The 16,943-nt window shown below is 35.2% G+C and overlaps 1 protein-coding gene across 9 annotated transcripts in view; it reads left to right on the forward strand.

The window, feature by feature from the left end:
- Positions 1 to 16,943, forward strand: part of USP34 (ubiquitin specific peptidase 34) — a 127,192-nt gene that overhangs the window by 13,866 nt on the left and 96,383 nt on the right. For all 9 annotated transcript variants that reach the window (XM_071740316.1, XM_071740319.1, XM_071740318.1 and 6 more), the window contains exons 2-5: positions 5,341 to 5,428; positions 8,490 to 8,910; positions 13,983 to 14,033; positions 14,202 to 14,351. In XM_071740316.1, coding sequence (XP_071596417.1) covers positions 5,341 to 5,428; positions 8,490 to 8,910; positions 13,983 to 14,033; positions 14,202 to 14,351 — 710 coding nt within the window. The remainder of the gene's footprint in view (positions 1 to 5,340; positions 5,429 to 8,489; positions 8,911 to 13,982; positions 14,034 to 14,201; positions 14,352 to 16,943) is intronic.

The raw sequence follows: 16,943 nt of genomic DNA on the forward strand, positions 1-16,943 counted from the left end.
AAGTTGGAGTATTTATAAATACCATAATTTCAGAGTTTGATTCAGACTTAAATCAATTCAGGTGAGGTAGAGGATGTAAGGTAGTGATAGATATTCATAGCAGTGTGCTTTAGTGATATGATAAGGGTGTAGGGAGTTGACAACTCGGTATCATAAAACAGGATAAAGGCACTCAGAAGCACCTCAACTCTATGGTTATAGAACTCTTGTTACTACAGTACTTTGTGTTGTAGATCTGATTTTTTCCTATGTTAACCTGGCATTTGAGCAGTGTTTCTAATGTGGAAGAAAAATAACTTTTTTTTGGTCATAGTACATTCTGAAATAGTATTGCAGTGTTCTTTGGTTATCTGCATGTAGACAGTATTGTGGGACATTTCTGGAATTATTATTTCTGGTTTATGTAGACTGAGGAGTGGAAAGAATACCTTTTTTCCTACTAGGAAGTAGTAGGAAAGCCTGGACATTTCAACTACAGCCACTGAACTTCAAGTTGACACAGACCTTTTAGATACTTTGCAAAGATGGCTTTGTAAAAGTTTGGAAGAATTCTGGTGAATAAATCTTAGGCAATCATGAATTGTTTATAATAAAAAAAAGGAGGAATACTAATAGTGGAAAGTGGAAAATGAATGGGAGATGCTGAGCTCTGTGGCTATCACCTTATTTTCTGTTGATCATAAACAAAAAAAAAACCTTCTACAAATATCAAAGCACCTCAATGCATATGTGTATAAAAGATTAATGTGCTAGTTCTCTGTTTGAACAATGGTATTATACATAAGAATATGTATATGTTTCTTTCAGGATTAGTGTTATTGTCCCTAATACAGTTTTGTTTAGTGTAGGCCTCTTGTTTCCTCTGTTTAGTGTGCGTCAGGGAACAATTTCTGACAATAATGTCCATTTTGAAAGTGATCTAGTCTTTCCCATGAGAAGCTGACACCAGATGAGGCTTGAGGGAGGGAACAGCCAGAATCTCTATGCAACTGTACCTCATTAGAGTTTTGAATATGTAGACATTACAGTTAGGTATATTAAAGATTTTTTTTCTGTTTACATTTTACTGTTTTGTGTTTCTGAAAGTAGATGAAGTATACTTGGAAAATATATTCTTTTTCCTTGCCGTTTGATTTTGTACTTATTTCAATAAGTGACCTTCGGATATAAGATATTCCTCTCAAGTCTAGCATGGTAGTTGTCCTTGAGGTCTAATTACAGTCTGTTCCTTTAGCTGTGAAGTTATTTCTCAAAATGCACTTGAGCTTTTGAGCAAATGAGCTTTGTTTGTTCATAGTTGAAATTATACTGTCCCTTTCTTTGCAGTCCATTTATATTTTTCACATCTTCTGTAATTTTTTTTGTTTAGTTTTATGAATAAGTTTTTTTCTTAGCTTGAAAAACTCTTGTTTCTTGCAGTGTAATACACTTTTAACAAATCATTATTTTGTGGAAGATTAGGTAAATCACTCAGATTTTAATTTCAAGCTAGTAAAGTAGAATGAGAAACAGAGGAAACATGGAAATTTTCTTTTTTTTAAATGTTTTCAGTTTTTACTTTGACCGCTGTGTTTTCTCATCAGCTACTTGACTACATAATTTCATTTTAAGTATGTCATTTTTTTTTTTTAAAAGAGCATCTGAAAACTTAAACAGTAGAATATGTTGGAAGAAGTCAAGCAATTAATAATTATATACTTTGGGTCAGTTAAGTACCTCCGTTCTTATATGTGTTGCTGTGACCAAGAGATCTCTAAACAATCTTGTAAAGATTCAGTAAAATGAGACATTGCAAGTGTGCAGAAAGACCCCATTTCCTACCCCATTTCATATTTGTAGAATATATTTAGCTGGAATTTACCTACATGCCCGTCTGTCATCTTTCTGCTGGTTAGTTCTGCCTTAGATGGATCTGTTCAAGGCCTTCAACATTCTGTTTTTTCCATACTTCAATAATAGTAACTGCATCTTCAGCTTCCTATAGATGAACCTATAGATGGTATTAGGATGAGGTTACTCCAGGTGGGGTAATTAACCTTTACAGTCACTACAAAGGTGTTTACTTCTCTCAGCCTCATGCTACTTGAGCTTTCCTTCCCAGCCTCTCCTGCTTACATAGCTGCCACCCTGATTATTCAGGGCCTTACAAAGCCAACAAAGAAGTGGGTGGGTTTTGGTTAGAATGGGTAAGATGGATTTGTTTAGTTCTCAGTCTGGTTCTCTGGGTTCCTGCAAGAGCTCTAGTGGTTGCTGGAGTGGTTGAAATGCATGGCTATGGATGGTGTTAGTAGTGTAGACTTGAATTGGGTTATGTTGATTTTGAGATTGGAGCTAGTGCAGGGCAAAGGTGTTTGTATGTGTGTAAAGTAAGAGGGGAAAGGACTGGAAGGCGAGAAGGTCTAAGAGGCTTTAACTGAGAAGAAAAATGTGCTAGAGAAGATTTAAGGCAGGAGAAAAAAGTTGAGCACAGAGAGTTCAGGAGTAAATTAAGGAATAACATTACCAGTTTGTAAGAGCCTGGAAAAAGAAGCAGCTACTGGAGACAGGAGGTAAAGGAGCTGTGGCTAGGATTGGAGTGTTACTGTTGAGAGAGATACTAATAAATCATGGTATGACTGGCTGTAAAGCTCTGGAGCACATATCAATTTTTATTGATGAGAGCACACAAGTTGCCACTTTGATGTGCTTCCTATGCTCTCAGAGCACACAAGTATGGCTTACTGCATCCTGTGGGAATCACTGCCTTAGGTATGAAAGTAGGGGAAAGTCTTATCTACCAAATCAATTTGCAAGAAGGCCTTTGTCACAGTGAAGTTTTTTGAAAGAAGTTGGACACAATTTTTCTGCTGAGTTTGAAACACAAAGTGTGGAAGGCTGGGGAGACAGCAGACCAGGGAGGATCTTAGGCATGCAGCATGCTTGAATACGGGACAGAATAAAAGGATGAATTTATTTACAAGTGGATGAGTGTTTTAACTACTTACCCACTCAAGACAGAAGTAAAGTAGTTTGAAGGGAGAGATATCACCTGTTGGCAATGAGATCATATGTAGCAAGAAAGTCCTTACAGAACTGACTAAAATCAACAAATGCACAGGAATGATAACGGCTGCTGTTTCTGCTATTATTTTTCTGCTTGTACGTTTTTTCAATTAAGAAAAATATTAGAAAAGCTTCATAACCAGGGATTGCTGTATTTCAAGCTGCATGTGTCCGTAAAGAGAGGTGCTGTAAATTGAGTATCCACAAAGTTGATATTCAGAGGAAGCCAGGAGCTCAGAAGTCTAAGATTTAAATGTTGGATGTGAGGACATTAAACTGGCTGAGCTGTGAAGTATTGTTTATTCACAATGAAAGAGAGCTTCAATTTAGGTGCAGTAGGAGAAGCCCTCCCAGATGTGTCCCTGCCTCTCTTAGTAGTGGCAAAGATTTAGATCACCTCAAATTCAGTGGAAACCTGCAGCCTCCATATGATTGCTTCTGTTTTGAGTTCCTGAGTATTTTCAGGAACAAGAACAATACTGTTTCTCTCTACACAAAACCAAAAGAAAATCGTATATGTAGCCGCTATGTAATTAGCAATCATTAGTAAATAAGACCAGTTGAAATTTGAAGGAATTAAGCTTAATTAAATAACGCTTCCAAAAATTGGAGAAGGAAGGTTTTATGAATTGCTTATGCTGGGCAAGTCTTTTGGGATAATATCTATAGTAAAGGATCTGTCTTTTGTGGTCAAGTTGACCTAAACTGTTTGCTGGAGTTGTTGGTTTCTTCAGCACTGTGCTTTGGCCTTAAGAGAATCCAAGTTTCATGATAAAATAATAGGAGTTTAAAATAAAATAAATGTTTAAAATAATAGGAGTCTCGAGTGATACTGGTCTCTTAATCTGCTTGTCAATTTTTTACTTGTCCAGTGTTATGAAGGGATCTTTAAAGCCAGGAGTGAGACAGAAAAGTGATTTTAAAAATTTAATGGTATCCTAGTGAGGGACTGCTTTTTGTGTATTTTCAATTTGTGTGCATGCATATATATGAATGTGCTTATGTAATATTACTTTAAAAAAGTATTTGTTTTGTGTCATTATTCTTTGAAGTGGCTCTTCTCAACCTTACTTTTGCATCTGTGCCAGCAGACTTAAATTAGCTTTATTTTTGGGGAACCTGTATAGATAGATAGTGAAGACCTCTCAAGACTGAAGTTGGAAGAGGTTAAGGTAGGGATTCTGAAGAGCTTGCTTCTCTTAGAGAACTTTTTCCACAAAGCTGGATGCAGAAAAATAATGTGTGAAGAAGATTTTTAAGCATATAATACTTGAAATTTCATGTGAAAGATGGAAATGGGTACTAATTTTTATTATAAATGAAATGGTGAACTTAAGGATCTTAAAAGGAATTGCTGATTTCCTCAGTTTGCATAGCAACGAGATAATTTTGAAACTGTATGGAATTTAGGACTAGGAAATTAGAATTGTGCATTGATAGCTGGAGAAATGTTTGTGGCAAATAGAATCCCATGCCTTAGTATATAGAGAATTGGTTGATGCAGAAGTGGAGATGTGGAGTGATGTATGGCTTATTAGAGTGTATGAGCAATTTTTAGATGGAAATGGGAGATTTGATGATATTTCACTTGAAATAGTTGGGTTTTGAATTTAGTACTTAACTGTTCTGGTTTCCAGCTGTAATAAATATGGCAAATGTTTATCATTTTGCCAATTAGTGAGTCATTATGGTTAAATGTCAGTATAGATGTCTCTATTTGAAAGTAATAACAACTTAGCTAATCTGAAATAGCTTTAAAAATACACTCTGCATTGTTCTTATCTTGATAGTTTTCTTGTGGTGGGTATTTTTTTGCTTTATTTATTTATTTGCCCCTATATTGAACTGATCAGGAAAAGAAGGATGTCAGGGTTATCTCCAAAGGCAAATTTCCAAAATATGAGAAAGTACCCTCAAAAAACCCCCAAGCTGGTTAATGAATAAAATTGTTGAAGGAAGTTCATATTTGAAAGTGCACATCCATCAGTGGTAGTTCCCAGTGAAACTTAGGGAGAGTATTTCTTAAGAAGAGGATTAGAAGAGGCTGTTCTCGATCACTGATTTTCACAGCAGTATTCAATAATACCGTGTGGTTTCTATTTTCAGGTTAGTTCTACCTTACCTCTGTTTAGTGAAGCTATAATTTTGTAGATTTAGTTGAAAAATACCATTTCTGTTCTGAAGATGTATTTACAGAATATATATATTTTTTCATGGTATCAAAGATAATTTCTAATATAAATAGAACAACTGCACAGGGTTTGTTTCCTTAAATCAATGTGTTTTTATTTTCTTCAGTATCAGACATTGAAGGTGCTGATGGGTTGCAGCTCAGAAAGGAACATGCCCTCAAGATATTTGCTTACATCAATTCCTGGACACAAAGGTAACTTTGGAATGAGTTTGAGTGTTGATGATATTAAATCTCAACAGTAGGTTTCCCTTCTTAAAGAACATAGTAGAGTGAATTTGAATGTGTAGCTAAGTGATACTTGGAGAGTAAAGGATATTTTACTACATGTAAAAATAAACATTACTCAGTGCATTTTGGGCAATGCATATTTTGAATGATTGACATTCTGGTTGCTGTAATAATTGTGTAGCAGTATATAGCTGTATTGCAGTGACAAATAATGTATGTTGCTGCTTTAAAGTGTAATTTTCTGACCTTCTTCTGTGGGAGCATGGTATGGTAAAAAAGAATTAAGAAAAGATCACTCTAAACTGTACCATCATGTTAAAGTTTTCTCATTGTTCTGAGTCAAGATGATTGTAGCTCGTAGCTACTAAACTGATAAATGAAATCCTTTGCATATCGTTGTCCTAAACTACATTATTCTCTTTAATCTATTATTTAAATTTCTGTTGCTGGTGTTTTTTTAAAGTAGTTACATGACCAGTTCTGCTTACCTCACAGCTACTTACTTTTTTTCAGCATAGGGAACTATATGGATATTAATTTTTATAAAAAATCTACAGTAAGTATATTAGGACTTCAGTGTTCAGCTGTGGCCACAATACCAAACTGAATCATAAGAAATAATAGGAAAAGCATAAATATATATTGGAAAACATTATTCTGTTATTTAGAAGACTCCGAAAGAAAAAAAAGTCACTTTCTGGATACCTGCAAAAGCAGAATCCTCTTGTTCCTCATTCTTCCCAAAGAAGACACTGAAAGCAAATTCATTATTTTCTGCAATGTGCTATTGGACACAGAAAAGGCATTTTAAATAAAAATAAAGAGCATCAACAGTAGCCAGAATCCTGACATCTCTTCATAGGTTCTAGATCCCAAGTTTATCTGAGAACAATTGCAACCTATTTTCCAGGTTGTCATTGTTCAGAGTTTTGTTCTGTTGAACAGATACAGCATGACAAATCCAACCTTCAACTTGAAGAAGAAGTAAAGACTGGATAACCTTTAATTGTTCATTTTCTTCTGGTTTCCTTTAACCTGTCATATATATGGTTATGTAAAACAGAAGAGTATGGAGAACAGTTCTGAACATGTAATAAGGAGAGTCTAGCAAAGAGGTGACAAGGAGTTTTACATTTTAATTCCTTGTTTTGTTTCTACTCTGCCAAATGGACTTTTGAGAGTTCTGCCTTTTGTTTTTGCTTGAGGCCCTCCTTAAGAACTGCTTTTGTTATCTGTAGTTTAAATCTCTGCTTTCCTTCAGAAGATAAGTTGGCCACTTAGCCTAAAGAATATTTTTTTTCTTGCATCTCTGTGTAGTACTTCTGTTTCAGTTTTCTTCTGGAAATTATGTTCAACAAACTCACATTTGTAGCACAGTGACATTTTCATAGATATGTAATTTTTGGTGCATCTCTTCTTCCTGGGAACACATTGGGGTACAAGAAGACTTAGAGGTTTTGCACATAGCTCTATATTTGGAGGAAAAATGGCTTTGCCCAATAAAGGATTCTCCAATATTGGCTGGCATTCAAATACAGATATATGAGAAGTATTCACCAGACTTCTTTTTCATTATTACTGAGAGTGATTTGTTAAAGCCAAGTGGGGCAGTAATTTGTAGATACAAGTGATGGACCTATTGCACAATTTTCTCCAAGGAGAAATACATGAGGATACACTAGGCTTTGCCTGCAGTTTGTTGTCATCTGTTAATATGAAAATACATTTATAAATCACAAAATTTGCTTTTAAAATGGATGAAGACAGTCCACTTAAACAATATGAAAAGGATTTTTCTTCTTGGGTAGATGGAACAAAAGATTTTAAATGCTTCCATCACTGTATCTGTGCTGGAATTAGAGAATACTGAATGCCGTCTTTGTCTAACCCATGGAAAAAATAACTTGTGTTCAGAAGGTTTATGCTTTAAGAGCTGTAGCTCAAGAGCATGTTTGCATTCTCTCAAGAGAGACAGCACCCTGCTACCTGTCATAGTTCTGAGATCTCTGTCCTTTTTTTTTTTTCTTGCAAATGGTAATAAATTACGTCCAGTTTCTAGGTTAAATGGTGTGCTTTGCTGAAGAATTTTAAAATCACTTTTTATTGATGACTTCTTGCCCTATCTTTTGCCTGCTTATTTTGTTCAGAAATGATACATGTGATGTTTTTATTTTTTTCGTATCTGACATCTCTGTGGACTGGAGTCCATTGTTCCTGGTGTAACAGTTGAAAAGTTTCTACAGCTAGACGGCTGCCAGTTTATGTAGCAGTTACATTATCCTTGCCCTTACCTACAGCTATGTTGCAGCTTTCTGACTTCATTATTTGATTTTTCTTATTGTTTTGATAAAGGGACAGTGTATAGATTCCCACCTTGTTCTTTTCAATTTACAGTGCATTGGTAGGTACTCAGAGGAGTAGTCTTTGAGCCTATGTAGTGAAGAAAGTAATGAAAATACTTGATACTGCTTTTCCCATATGGGTAAAGGTTACCAGTGTGTGTACAGTTTCTATCCAAATGCAGATAAAGAAAGTGAGCTTAGATACTCAGTTAAAATAGAATTATTTTGCAGCCCCTTTGATTAAAAAGTTACAAGTATTCTTACACAGCTGACAAGCATGTCAGGTGTTTTATTGCAGTAAATATTAATAGAGAAAACCAGATGATGAAACAAATTCAGGAACATACTGAAGAATGCTGCTTCTTGAGTAGTATGGTGGCCTTGCAGTTAAGATTTCTTTTGCATGTTTTACTCATAGTGTCAATTGCTAAATGGTAACAGCAACTTCACAGTTTTGGTGAAGGAATGGGAAGTTTGCAAGGTTTAATGAAGGCTTTACAACTCCTACTTGCTGCTGGGTAGGAGTCTGTTTCATTTGGATTTCCTTACCCTTTATGGTTCTGTCAAATATTTTGTTGGTTAAAATGTTTTAATGTGAAGACTCCTTTTGATCAGTTACCTGTTCTGATTTTAGCTACTTCAGGAATTTTTGTTTGTTTTTTTTTTTTTCTGTTTTCCTACAGGCAATGTCTGTGCTGTTTCAAGGAATATAAACATTTGGAGATCTTTAACCAAGTAGTATGTGCGCTTATTAACTTAGTGATTGCCCAAGTTCAAGTTCTGCGGGACCAGCTCTGTAAACATTGCACTATTAATATAGAATCAACATGGCAAGATCACAATAATCATGCTGATGAGCCACTGAATGTAGAGAGAGAGTCTCATGAAGAAGAAAATGGAGAACGGCAAAAATCTATAGAGAAAAAATTAGATTCTGCAAGAACTTGTATCCTGACAGAGGATGAGTCTGCAAAGAACACTGATGCTTTTAGCTTATGGAGCACTGATGAGAAGGAAAAGTTGTTGCTGTGTGTGGCAAAAATCTTTCAGATTCAGTTTCCTCTGTACACTGCTTATAAGCATAATACTCATCCCACAATAGAGGTATATATTATCTATATATTTGTTTCATGAAAGGTTGTTTGTTTTCATTAATAACTATGTGTTCAGTGATAGTTGCTTTCACTCAGGATGGGCAAATTCAGCTCTCCTGTTGACTTCAGTACAGCATTTCAGAGAAACTTGTAAAATAACACATACTCTTACACTTTGTTTAAAATATGCTTAATTGTTATAGGTAATATATTGATAAGTGTTGGATGGAACTGTACACTGAATTATTGTACTGTTTAAATAACAGGAAGGCAAAAAGGGGACTATAGTGAAGCCTTTCTTCCAGAAGGTAACCCATTACTAGTTTACTAATTTCTTGTCATTACAATCTGTGGTTCTATAGGCAAAGCTTCATAAACTAAAGTTTTTGTGCAAGACCAGACTTACTTGTTAGAACAGCTGTTTAATTGACTGAAACAACCAAGCTCTATACAAGTTCTTTGTTCTGTGGTGCTGGTTTTTCTTTGTGATACTTGTTACGGTTACCATTTGCATTTTCCATCTTTTCTTTAAAAAAACCAAAACCAAACAAACAAAACAAAAAACCTAAAAAATCCTGCAGTGTTCTGTTCTTAGCTCCTGAAATACATAAGATGGTTTTAACATTTCCTGGTTTAAGCAATATAGTTCTTGGAAAGGAAGGGTTTTGGTTCAAGTTGTGGTAGTCTAGTAAACCAGTAAACAATTCTTTTACAATATTTGAACACAAATAAAATTTATGTTTAGCTATATGAATAAAGCATCTATCCAACAAATTTTTCAGAAAGTCAAAGAGGAAAACTAAACTGCAGTTTTGGGAGTTCTGTTGGAGCTCTGAGTGGTTAAGTCTGCTTTTTAAACTGAAGTCCCAAATGAGAAGACACCAAGTCATATATAATTTTTGGTTGTGTATGCTTGGTTGATTACAACATATAATCCTTGTTTGAATGAGTCCTGCTATATCTGACAAATCTAGTTAACATCTGTCTTATTCCTAAGCATATGGGCAAAAGTTAACAGAAGTAGTTTCACAAATAAAAGTGTATAGAAAAATGAGGCAAAATTAGATGTTGTGGATTTCAGGTTTCCCATCATTGATTTTTGTCTGCCTTTTAAACTTTCACCATCCATAGCTAAATTTTGTAGTTTCGCCTGCACAAGAAGGAACTGAGGAGGGTAGATCTATCTTGTCAGTTAAAAAAAAAAAAAAAAAAATCAATGACTACTTGAGTGATTTATCTTTTGTACAAAAGTGGGACAGCTACTGAAACTAGTGCATAGGAATATGCAATGAACAATTCTGGAACAATTTTTGCACATATAAGCACACTTGCTTCTTTTAAATGGCAATTTAATGTAATTTTGTTTTCCTCTTTCAACTTAATTTCCAAATGCTAAAAAAAAAGAAAATTTCAAAGTGCCTGGTGGGTTGCTTGGGTTTTTTTTTCTCACTTGCTGTGCAACCATGAAGTGATTTGGACACACATGCTGTACTATGACTGGCTATCACTCTAGACATACTACCAAGCATGTTGTTTGTTGATATTTTGAATTATTGATTACACTGATTAGCTATCCTAAAAATATAACTTTTTTTTTTTTTTTTTTTTTTTTTTTTTTTTTTTTTTTTTGGCTAGACATCTTGTGTTTCCAGGTGTGGATTACAGAGGTATGCTAGCCTGCCATATTTGTTCTGTACCTTTTTTGGGGAGGCTATTTTTTTGTTTGCATTTAAAAGGTCTCAGCATCAGTAATTTTTCTCAAACTGAGATCTTTTGTATTGTTTGAGATCAGGCTTGGACTCAGTTCTCAGAGGATCATAACAGTCCTGTTTTAAGTGTATTGTCTATGTAAGATAAGCAGATTTCTGAATAGACCAAATCTGCTAAGAATTTTCTGGGAGAAGGTGGTGTAGCTCTCCCTCACCCTCCAAGCATTTCTTTTGCCCTTAAAAAATGGAAATTTTCTGCTGCAAAGGAGACTCCATTCTGCAGTCTTAGGGACTTCAGGAATTCCTTTTTCCAGATTCTTGAGATGAACTTCCACAACTTCATGTCCAGTAATGTTTTGCTTTCCCTATAAATGACCAATTAGGCTATGATTTAAAAAATTTCCAATGTAAGGCTTTCACGTGTTACCTTCTGGTAACAATTAGGAGTCAATATTACCATTTAGCCTTTGCTCTGTGCACACCTCCCAAGTTGTTAAAGGCAGCTGACTAAAGCCAAGTCTTGAGCTCTAATCCTTGTATCAGGTGCTTGCCCAAGCCGTTTTACATTTGACCATCTCGTGAAGAACAAAACTGTTTGTGTGGAAGTAGGAGGGTTTCCCTAGTTCATGAAATTGGATGAAAGTGAACAGCAAAGCAATATTTATTGCTAGTCAAAAGAGTGTCAGCCTGGATATGGTCCTACAGATTCTCTCCTTAACTGATAAAGGCTAAGAATTATTTTTGTTCTGTACAACATTTCTGAAGTGAGAGAGTGAAGACCATGGAAGCCTGACTGGTAATCAGAAGGGCTGTGTACTCTTGACAGCAGAAGCTACCTTGAATGCATGGCTTTGCAGGGCACAGAATTGTCACAGAAGTATAACTGCTATAACTGAGGATAGTGATGCTATGTCATGTGGGACTAAGTAAAGCGTATTGACAAGTATATATATGACAAGTCTTGGCCTTGTCGAATGAATGTAGGCTTGTAGAGACAGAATGTTTGTCTTGACTTCTCCTAAACATAAGCATAAGAAAAAATACCTCACTACTAAGTCTGGATTTCTAAACCAGCACAATTAATTTCAGCCAGTTAGAGGTCAAACAACTTTGGGACATAAATACTGAAAAAAAACCATCTGTGAAGATAACACCTGGAAACACACTGTTTGCTTCTGTTGAAATGTACCAGTATTTTTGATGGCCACAGCGAGAGAAGCCCTTCTGTCTATTTTTCATCCTAAACAAAATTAAAGCAAAATATGCTTATAAATACACTTTAGATTTTGGGTGGTTGGTTGGGTCTTTTTTGAGAAATGTTCATACTTAGTTGTTTGGTTTTGTTTTGTTAGATTTTTTTTTTATTATTTTTGGATGTGTGGGATGTCTTCTAAGAGATCTTGCAGACAGAGTTCAAGACTGGAAGCCCTATTTTTTCATACTTAGTCTGTGCAGCAAGTCTAATACCAAGAATGGACACTTCAAAGGGGAAAAAAAAATCTAGGAGACTCTTACAGTCCTCTAGAGAAAGAAGCAACCGTGTCAAGCGCATGTCGTGAACTTGGCACTGTCTCAATGAACAATGAATCTGAAGGGAGTTACCCAACCATTTAGCAATTCTTGACAGAGGATGAAATGAAAGGGCAAAAAATCAGTTGTTAGGTGTCTGTAGTTGTAATCCCTTAATCCTAACATTTACTGGAAAAGGACAGGTATTCCGAGAAGATACCTTTAATGAAGTGCCCGCCACCAAGATTGTGTCCATGTTAGACCTCAGCTAGAACATTTAATCTGATATGATGGTGCTTTTAAATGCCATATTAGATTCTGATGTATAATTCACTTGTTTCCTTCTAAACTTGATCTTAAGGAATTCTCAATCTCTGTTCTCTTACACATCTTCAGGAACAGAAGTCACATTCTAGATTCAGTGTCTCAACTGCAACACTTTTAATAACCTCTCCAGAATCTCACAGCAAACCTCCACAAGTTTTTGTCTTTATTCCAAGAACTATAGATTGCTTGACCACAAGTTTCTTTTTATTTAAGTAAACTAATGAAATTTCTCACAGTATTTCTGCGTTTTTCATGAGCAGAGCACTGAACACCTTTTCTTGCTACTTGAAAACATACCACCTACTGGCTTCAAAGCTGATTTAAAAATAACTGTTAGAGTATCACGAGTTTGGGCATGACTTAGAGTTCAGCAAAAGGAAAAATAAAATAGATGCTTAAATATAATACGAGCATATTGAATAATTCAAAATGTTTGTATCACACTTAATCCCTCCAGAATTGCTTGCCTCCAGCATCCTCTGGTACAGTTTTAAGAAGCTTACTCCTACACAGATATTTCAAATAAATTCAGGAAGCTTCATCTAAAAGCTTAACTTTATGTTAAACTTACATTTGATTTGTGAATATGAGAACTGGGTGTTTGGCATGAAGGGATGGGAAGGAGAAGAATGTGTGCTGTAACTACCTACAAGTATCCATGGCAATAGTGTGGTTTTACAGTCAGGTTTTATGTTATCTTCGGTGCCCTTTTTCCCCCAGCCATATGCAACTTACACATACTATGTGTAATAACCCTAATAAAGAAAATTCATGCCTTATACTGCCCAACATGTGGGTGTTTTGAGCATTAAAAAGAAAACCTGTTTTTTGCAAACTCTCTTCAGTTTGGTGCTTCTAGAAAAGAGGTTTCTTGTTGCAGCAGACAGTTAACAGATTGATACAATTCCTTCCTTCTCTTTAGTTAGTATAATCCTGTAGAGTATTAGACACTCATTTTATATGATGTGTTATATGTAAAAGAATATAGTCGTTGAAATTAAAGAATTTTAATATTCTTATTGGAGTGAATAATTTGACAGTTTAGCCTCTGAAGTCATTAAATGTAAGTTTTTAGAACATCCTGCATTTCATCTAAATTCATACATTTCCATGCAAAAATTGCATTCCGAAGCACCTAGATTGGCTTGTTCTGTAGTTCTCAGGCTCGTGTGTAGCCAATGTGCCAGACTGTCCCCATTGCCATGTTCCTGTTGAAAAAAACAAAGGTGATCTGAAGGAGGAAGGGATTGAAGAATGACCTGTTCATCCAGCCATTAAGAGCCACTGCTGAGATGTTATCCCAAGTGTATGTTTGTGTACTTACGAACACTTATTGATAAAGATAAAATAATGACCTGGAAGGGTATGTTATGCAACGTAAAAGTGGAGCAAAGCTTGAGCTACTGTCTTCCTCTAAATCAAGGGTTTTGTGGTTTTTTTTCTGTTAGTTGACTATGCTTATTAGGGGTGGGTTTTTGTACTATACATGTATTTTTATTGCTTCAGTTAATTTTAGGTTTTTTTTCTTTTTACACAGGATATTTCTGCTCAAGAAAGCAATATATTAGGGGCGTTCTGTGATATGAATGTAAGTTGTCCATTTTTAAATAGGTGCACATTTCCTAGAAACTTGAAATAGCCATCTTTGGACTTTTGTATGCATTTGTGTTATACTACTGTAGTTTTTGAATTTCCTGTGTGTCTGAATGGATCTAGTATTCATTGTTTAAATTTTATTATTTTTTTATATTTCTAGGATGTAGAAGTACCATTGCACTTGCTTCGTTATGTTTGTCTGTTTTGTGGAAAAAATGGCCTTTCCCTCATGAAGGATTGTTTTGAATATGGAACCCCTGAGACACTGCCATTTCTTATAGCACATGCATTTATCACTGTGGTATCTAATGTAAGTATTAGTTTTAAATTGTTTAATGTTAAGCTCAAAAGGTAAAAGGACTGAAGTCTGGAAGAATTCTGCAGGACAGGGGAGGGAGAAAAACATTGTGGGATTTTCCTCTTTAGAAATGAGAGGTTTACTGGTACGGTGAGCATTTGATTATCCAAACCCTGTATATCTGTAATCACACAAGCAGTTTTGCAAGTTGGTATTTAGATAGCAAGATTATAACAGCCCAAAAGAAAACTTGCTAGAACACTGTAGTCATAACTGTTCCTGCAATTGTGTCATGGAAGTGTTTTAAGCTTCTTCAGGCTCTATTAACTTTTTACCTGTTTCCTATGAGGCACAAAGGAAAAGCCTATGCATTTCTTTTTTTCTCAGTTTCCTGTCATATTATATCATTGTACACATTTGCAGCATAGAGGTAACAAGCTGTATTTTCATTTAGAGTGCATATCCTTCATAATCTCTCCACTTTGAAATAATGATGATTTTTGTCTAGTAGAATTACAGATTTATTTTAATGGAGATTCAAAGGAAATTTGTGGTAGAAAAAAAGCTTAGAGTAACATGAGAATATGAAGTTGTGACATGTCTTGTGCCTGTTATGTATGAATAAGAAGGAAAACAAGAGCTTGTTAGGATTTGTAGAAAGTGTGTTTAACATAATTTTGACACTGATTGTAATCTTAAATATTTAAAATCAGATCCTTCACTCCACACTTCTTCCCTTCTTCCTTGTTGCTGTTACTATCCAGCTAGGGTGATGTTCTAAGGAAGTATTGGAATACATTTGCATAGAGGAAGCCAGTGACTGAAATAAAGCCTGTGCTGGTGTTCTGTGTCACTCATTCCTGATCCTTTTAATGTAATGGTTCTTGTAAGCCTGCTTGAGAGGACTGTGGCAGAACCTCTGTATGTTAAATTGTGGAGATAGTTCTCTTCTGATCCTTTCCATATGATCTGATCAGCTTTCAAATGATAATCTGATGGGTTCTTCATCTTCAGCTGTTGTTGGTGCAGACTGCAGTCTTCGTCAAACCATCTGCTGAAAGCGTACGATCTTGCAGACTATTCTCATTTAGAAGTAAATTTTGGTCATAGAGCCAAACACTTTTGCTTGTCTGATTTTTGTTTTATTTTTTCTGAGAATGGGTAAAACTTCTCTGTACAGTGATTGGCAGCTCCCGATAACACCAGCATTTTTTTCAGCAAACATTCTGACTGCAGATCCTCTTTCCTAGACATCCTATACCAGTACATGTTTGTAAACTGCATCTGCCTTTCTCCTTTGTCCTTTTTTTGAAGTCCTTATTTTTCTTCGTGTAAGTTTTCTTTATTCTTATTGATGTGCCTTAACTCAAAATACTTCTACACAAAGTGGCTCAGATAATTACTTATCAACTTTGCATTTGTCTTTTGTTCTAATAGGTCATGTGTTTGGCTGCCTCTTGAAGCTATTTTAGATGAATGCTATGGTTAAACCTTCCAGATAAAATGAAATTTTACCCAAACCAATAGAAATATTGTTTCTTCATCCTCTTCTAGCATTGTATCTTTTACCATTCATTAGAATCTTTCTTTTGAACTCTATCTGGGTTTGCCGGCAAAACTGTGTGAGTTAGATGAAAGCAGTTTAAAAATATTTTTTTCTCTAGATTTTATCTTCCAGTTCACTGCAGAAAACAGAAAAAAAAAAGTTTTATGTGTAAAGTACTTTATTCACATAATTTAGTTAAATATAAACAACTTAGTGTTTCTCATTGTGAAATGATACACTAAACTCCAGTAAGTAAAGAAGCATTCATAAAATCGTGTTTTTTTGTGAACAAAATATTGGTGATCTAAATAAGAACTCTGTTCTGACTTGGTATTATCCCAGTGCAATGGACCTTATGGCATTTTTAGATAACGTGAGATTTATGCGTGGTCCTGTCAATAACGCTCGGTGAACAGCTCTGCATTGTCAACTGTTCATTGTTTCTCAATGTGTAAAGTGTCTAATAACTCTTAAATACCTGTTCACAGTCATACCAACTTTTGATAATGGTGCTTAATTGGCCATTATTGGAAATACTTTTAGAAATGCTCATGTTGGAATTTATTTTAAAGCCTGTGAGGTGGAAGAATTGTTTAGCTACTATGTTAAATGCATCAAAAATATTTTTAGGAAGGTTGTAGTTTGGATGAACCACTCAATTTCTCATTAAAAAACCTGATTTAGTAGAAAGCTCCAGGAAGTAGGTGAAGCTGGAAGTAGTAAGCAGAAGTCAAAGTAATAATTAGCTAACAACCAGTAACATTCAGCTTTTAGTAGATGGGGCTGCGATATAGTGTGGATAACATCTGTGCTCTTTATTCCACAAAGGAAGGTGAATATCTCAATAAATGCTTTCTACAGGTGCATGTAGGAGAAGACTTACCACAAGTTAGTAAAGCCTGTGAGGAACTGAGCTGCTTGTCTCTGATTACTGATGTCGCGTTTATGCAGAGGACATTGAAAGTACTGAAAAGATGATTCCTTGCTTTCTTTCTCTTCAGCTAACCTTTGTCAGACAAGCTTATGTTTGTAATAGTAAAGCTAGCAAATGAAATACA

Source organism: Heliangelus exortis, chromosome 3 (genome assembly GCF_036169615.1).
Source record: "Heliangelus exortis chromosome 3, bHelExo1.hap1, whole genome shotgun sequence".
NCBI lineage: Eukaryota > Metazoa > Chordata > Aves > Apodiformes > Trochilidae > Heliangelus > Heliangelus exortis.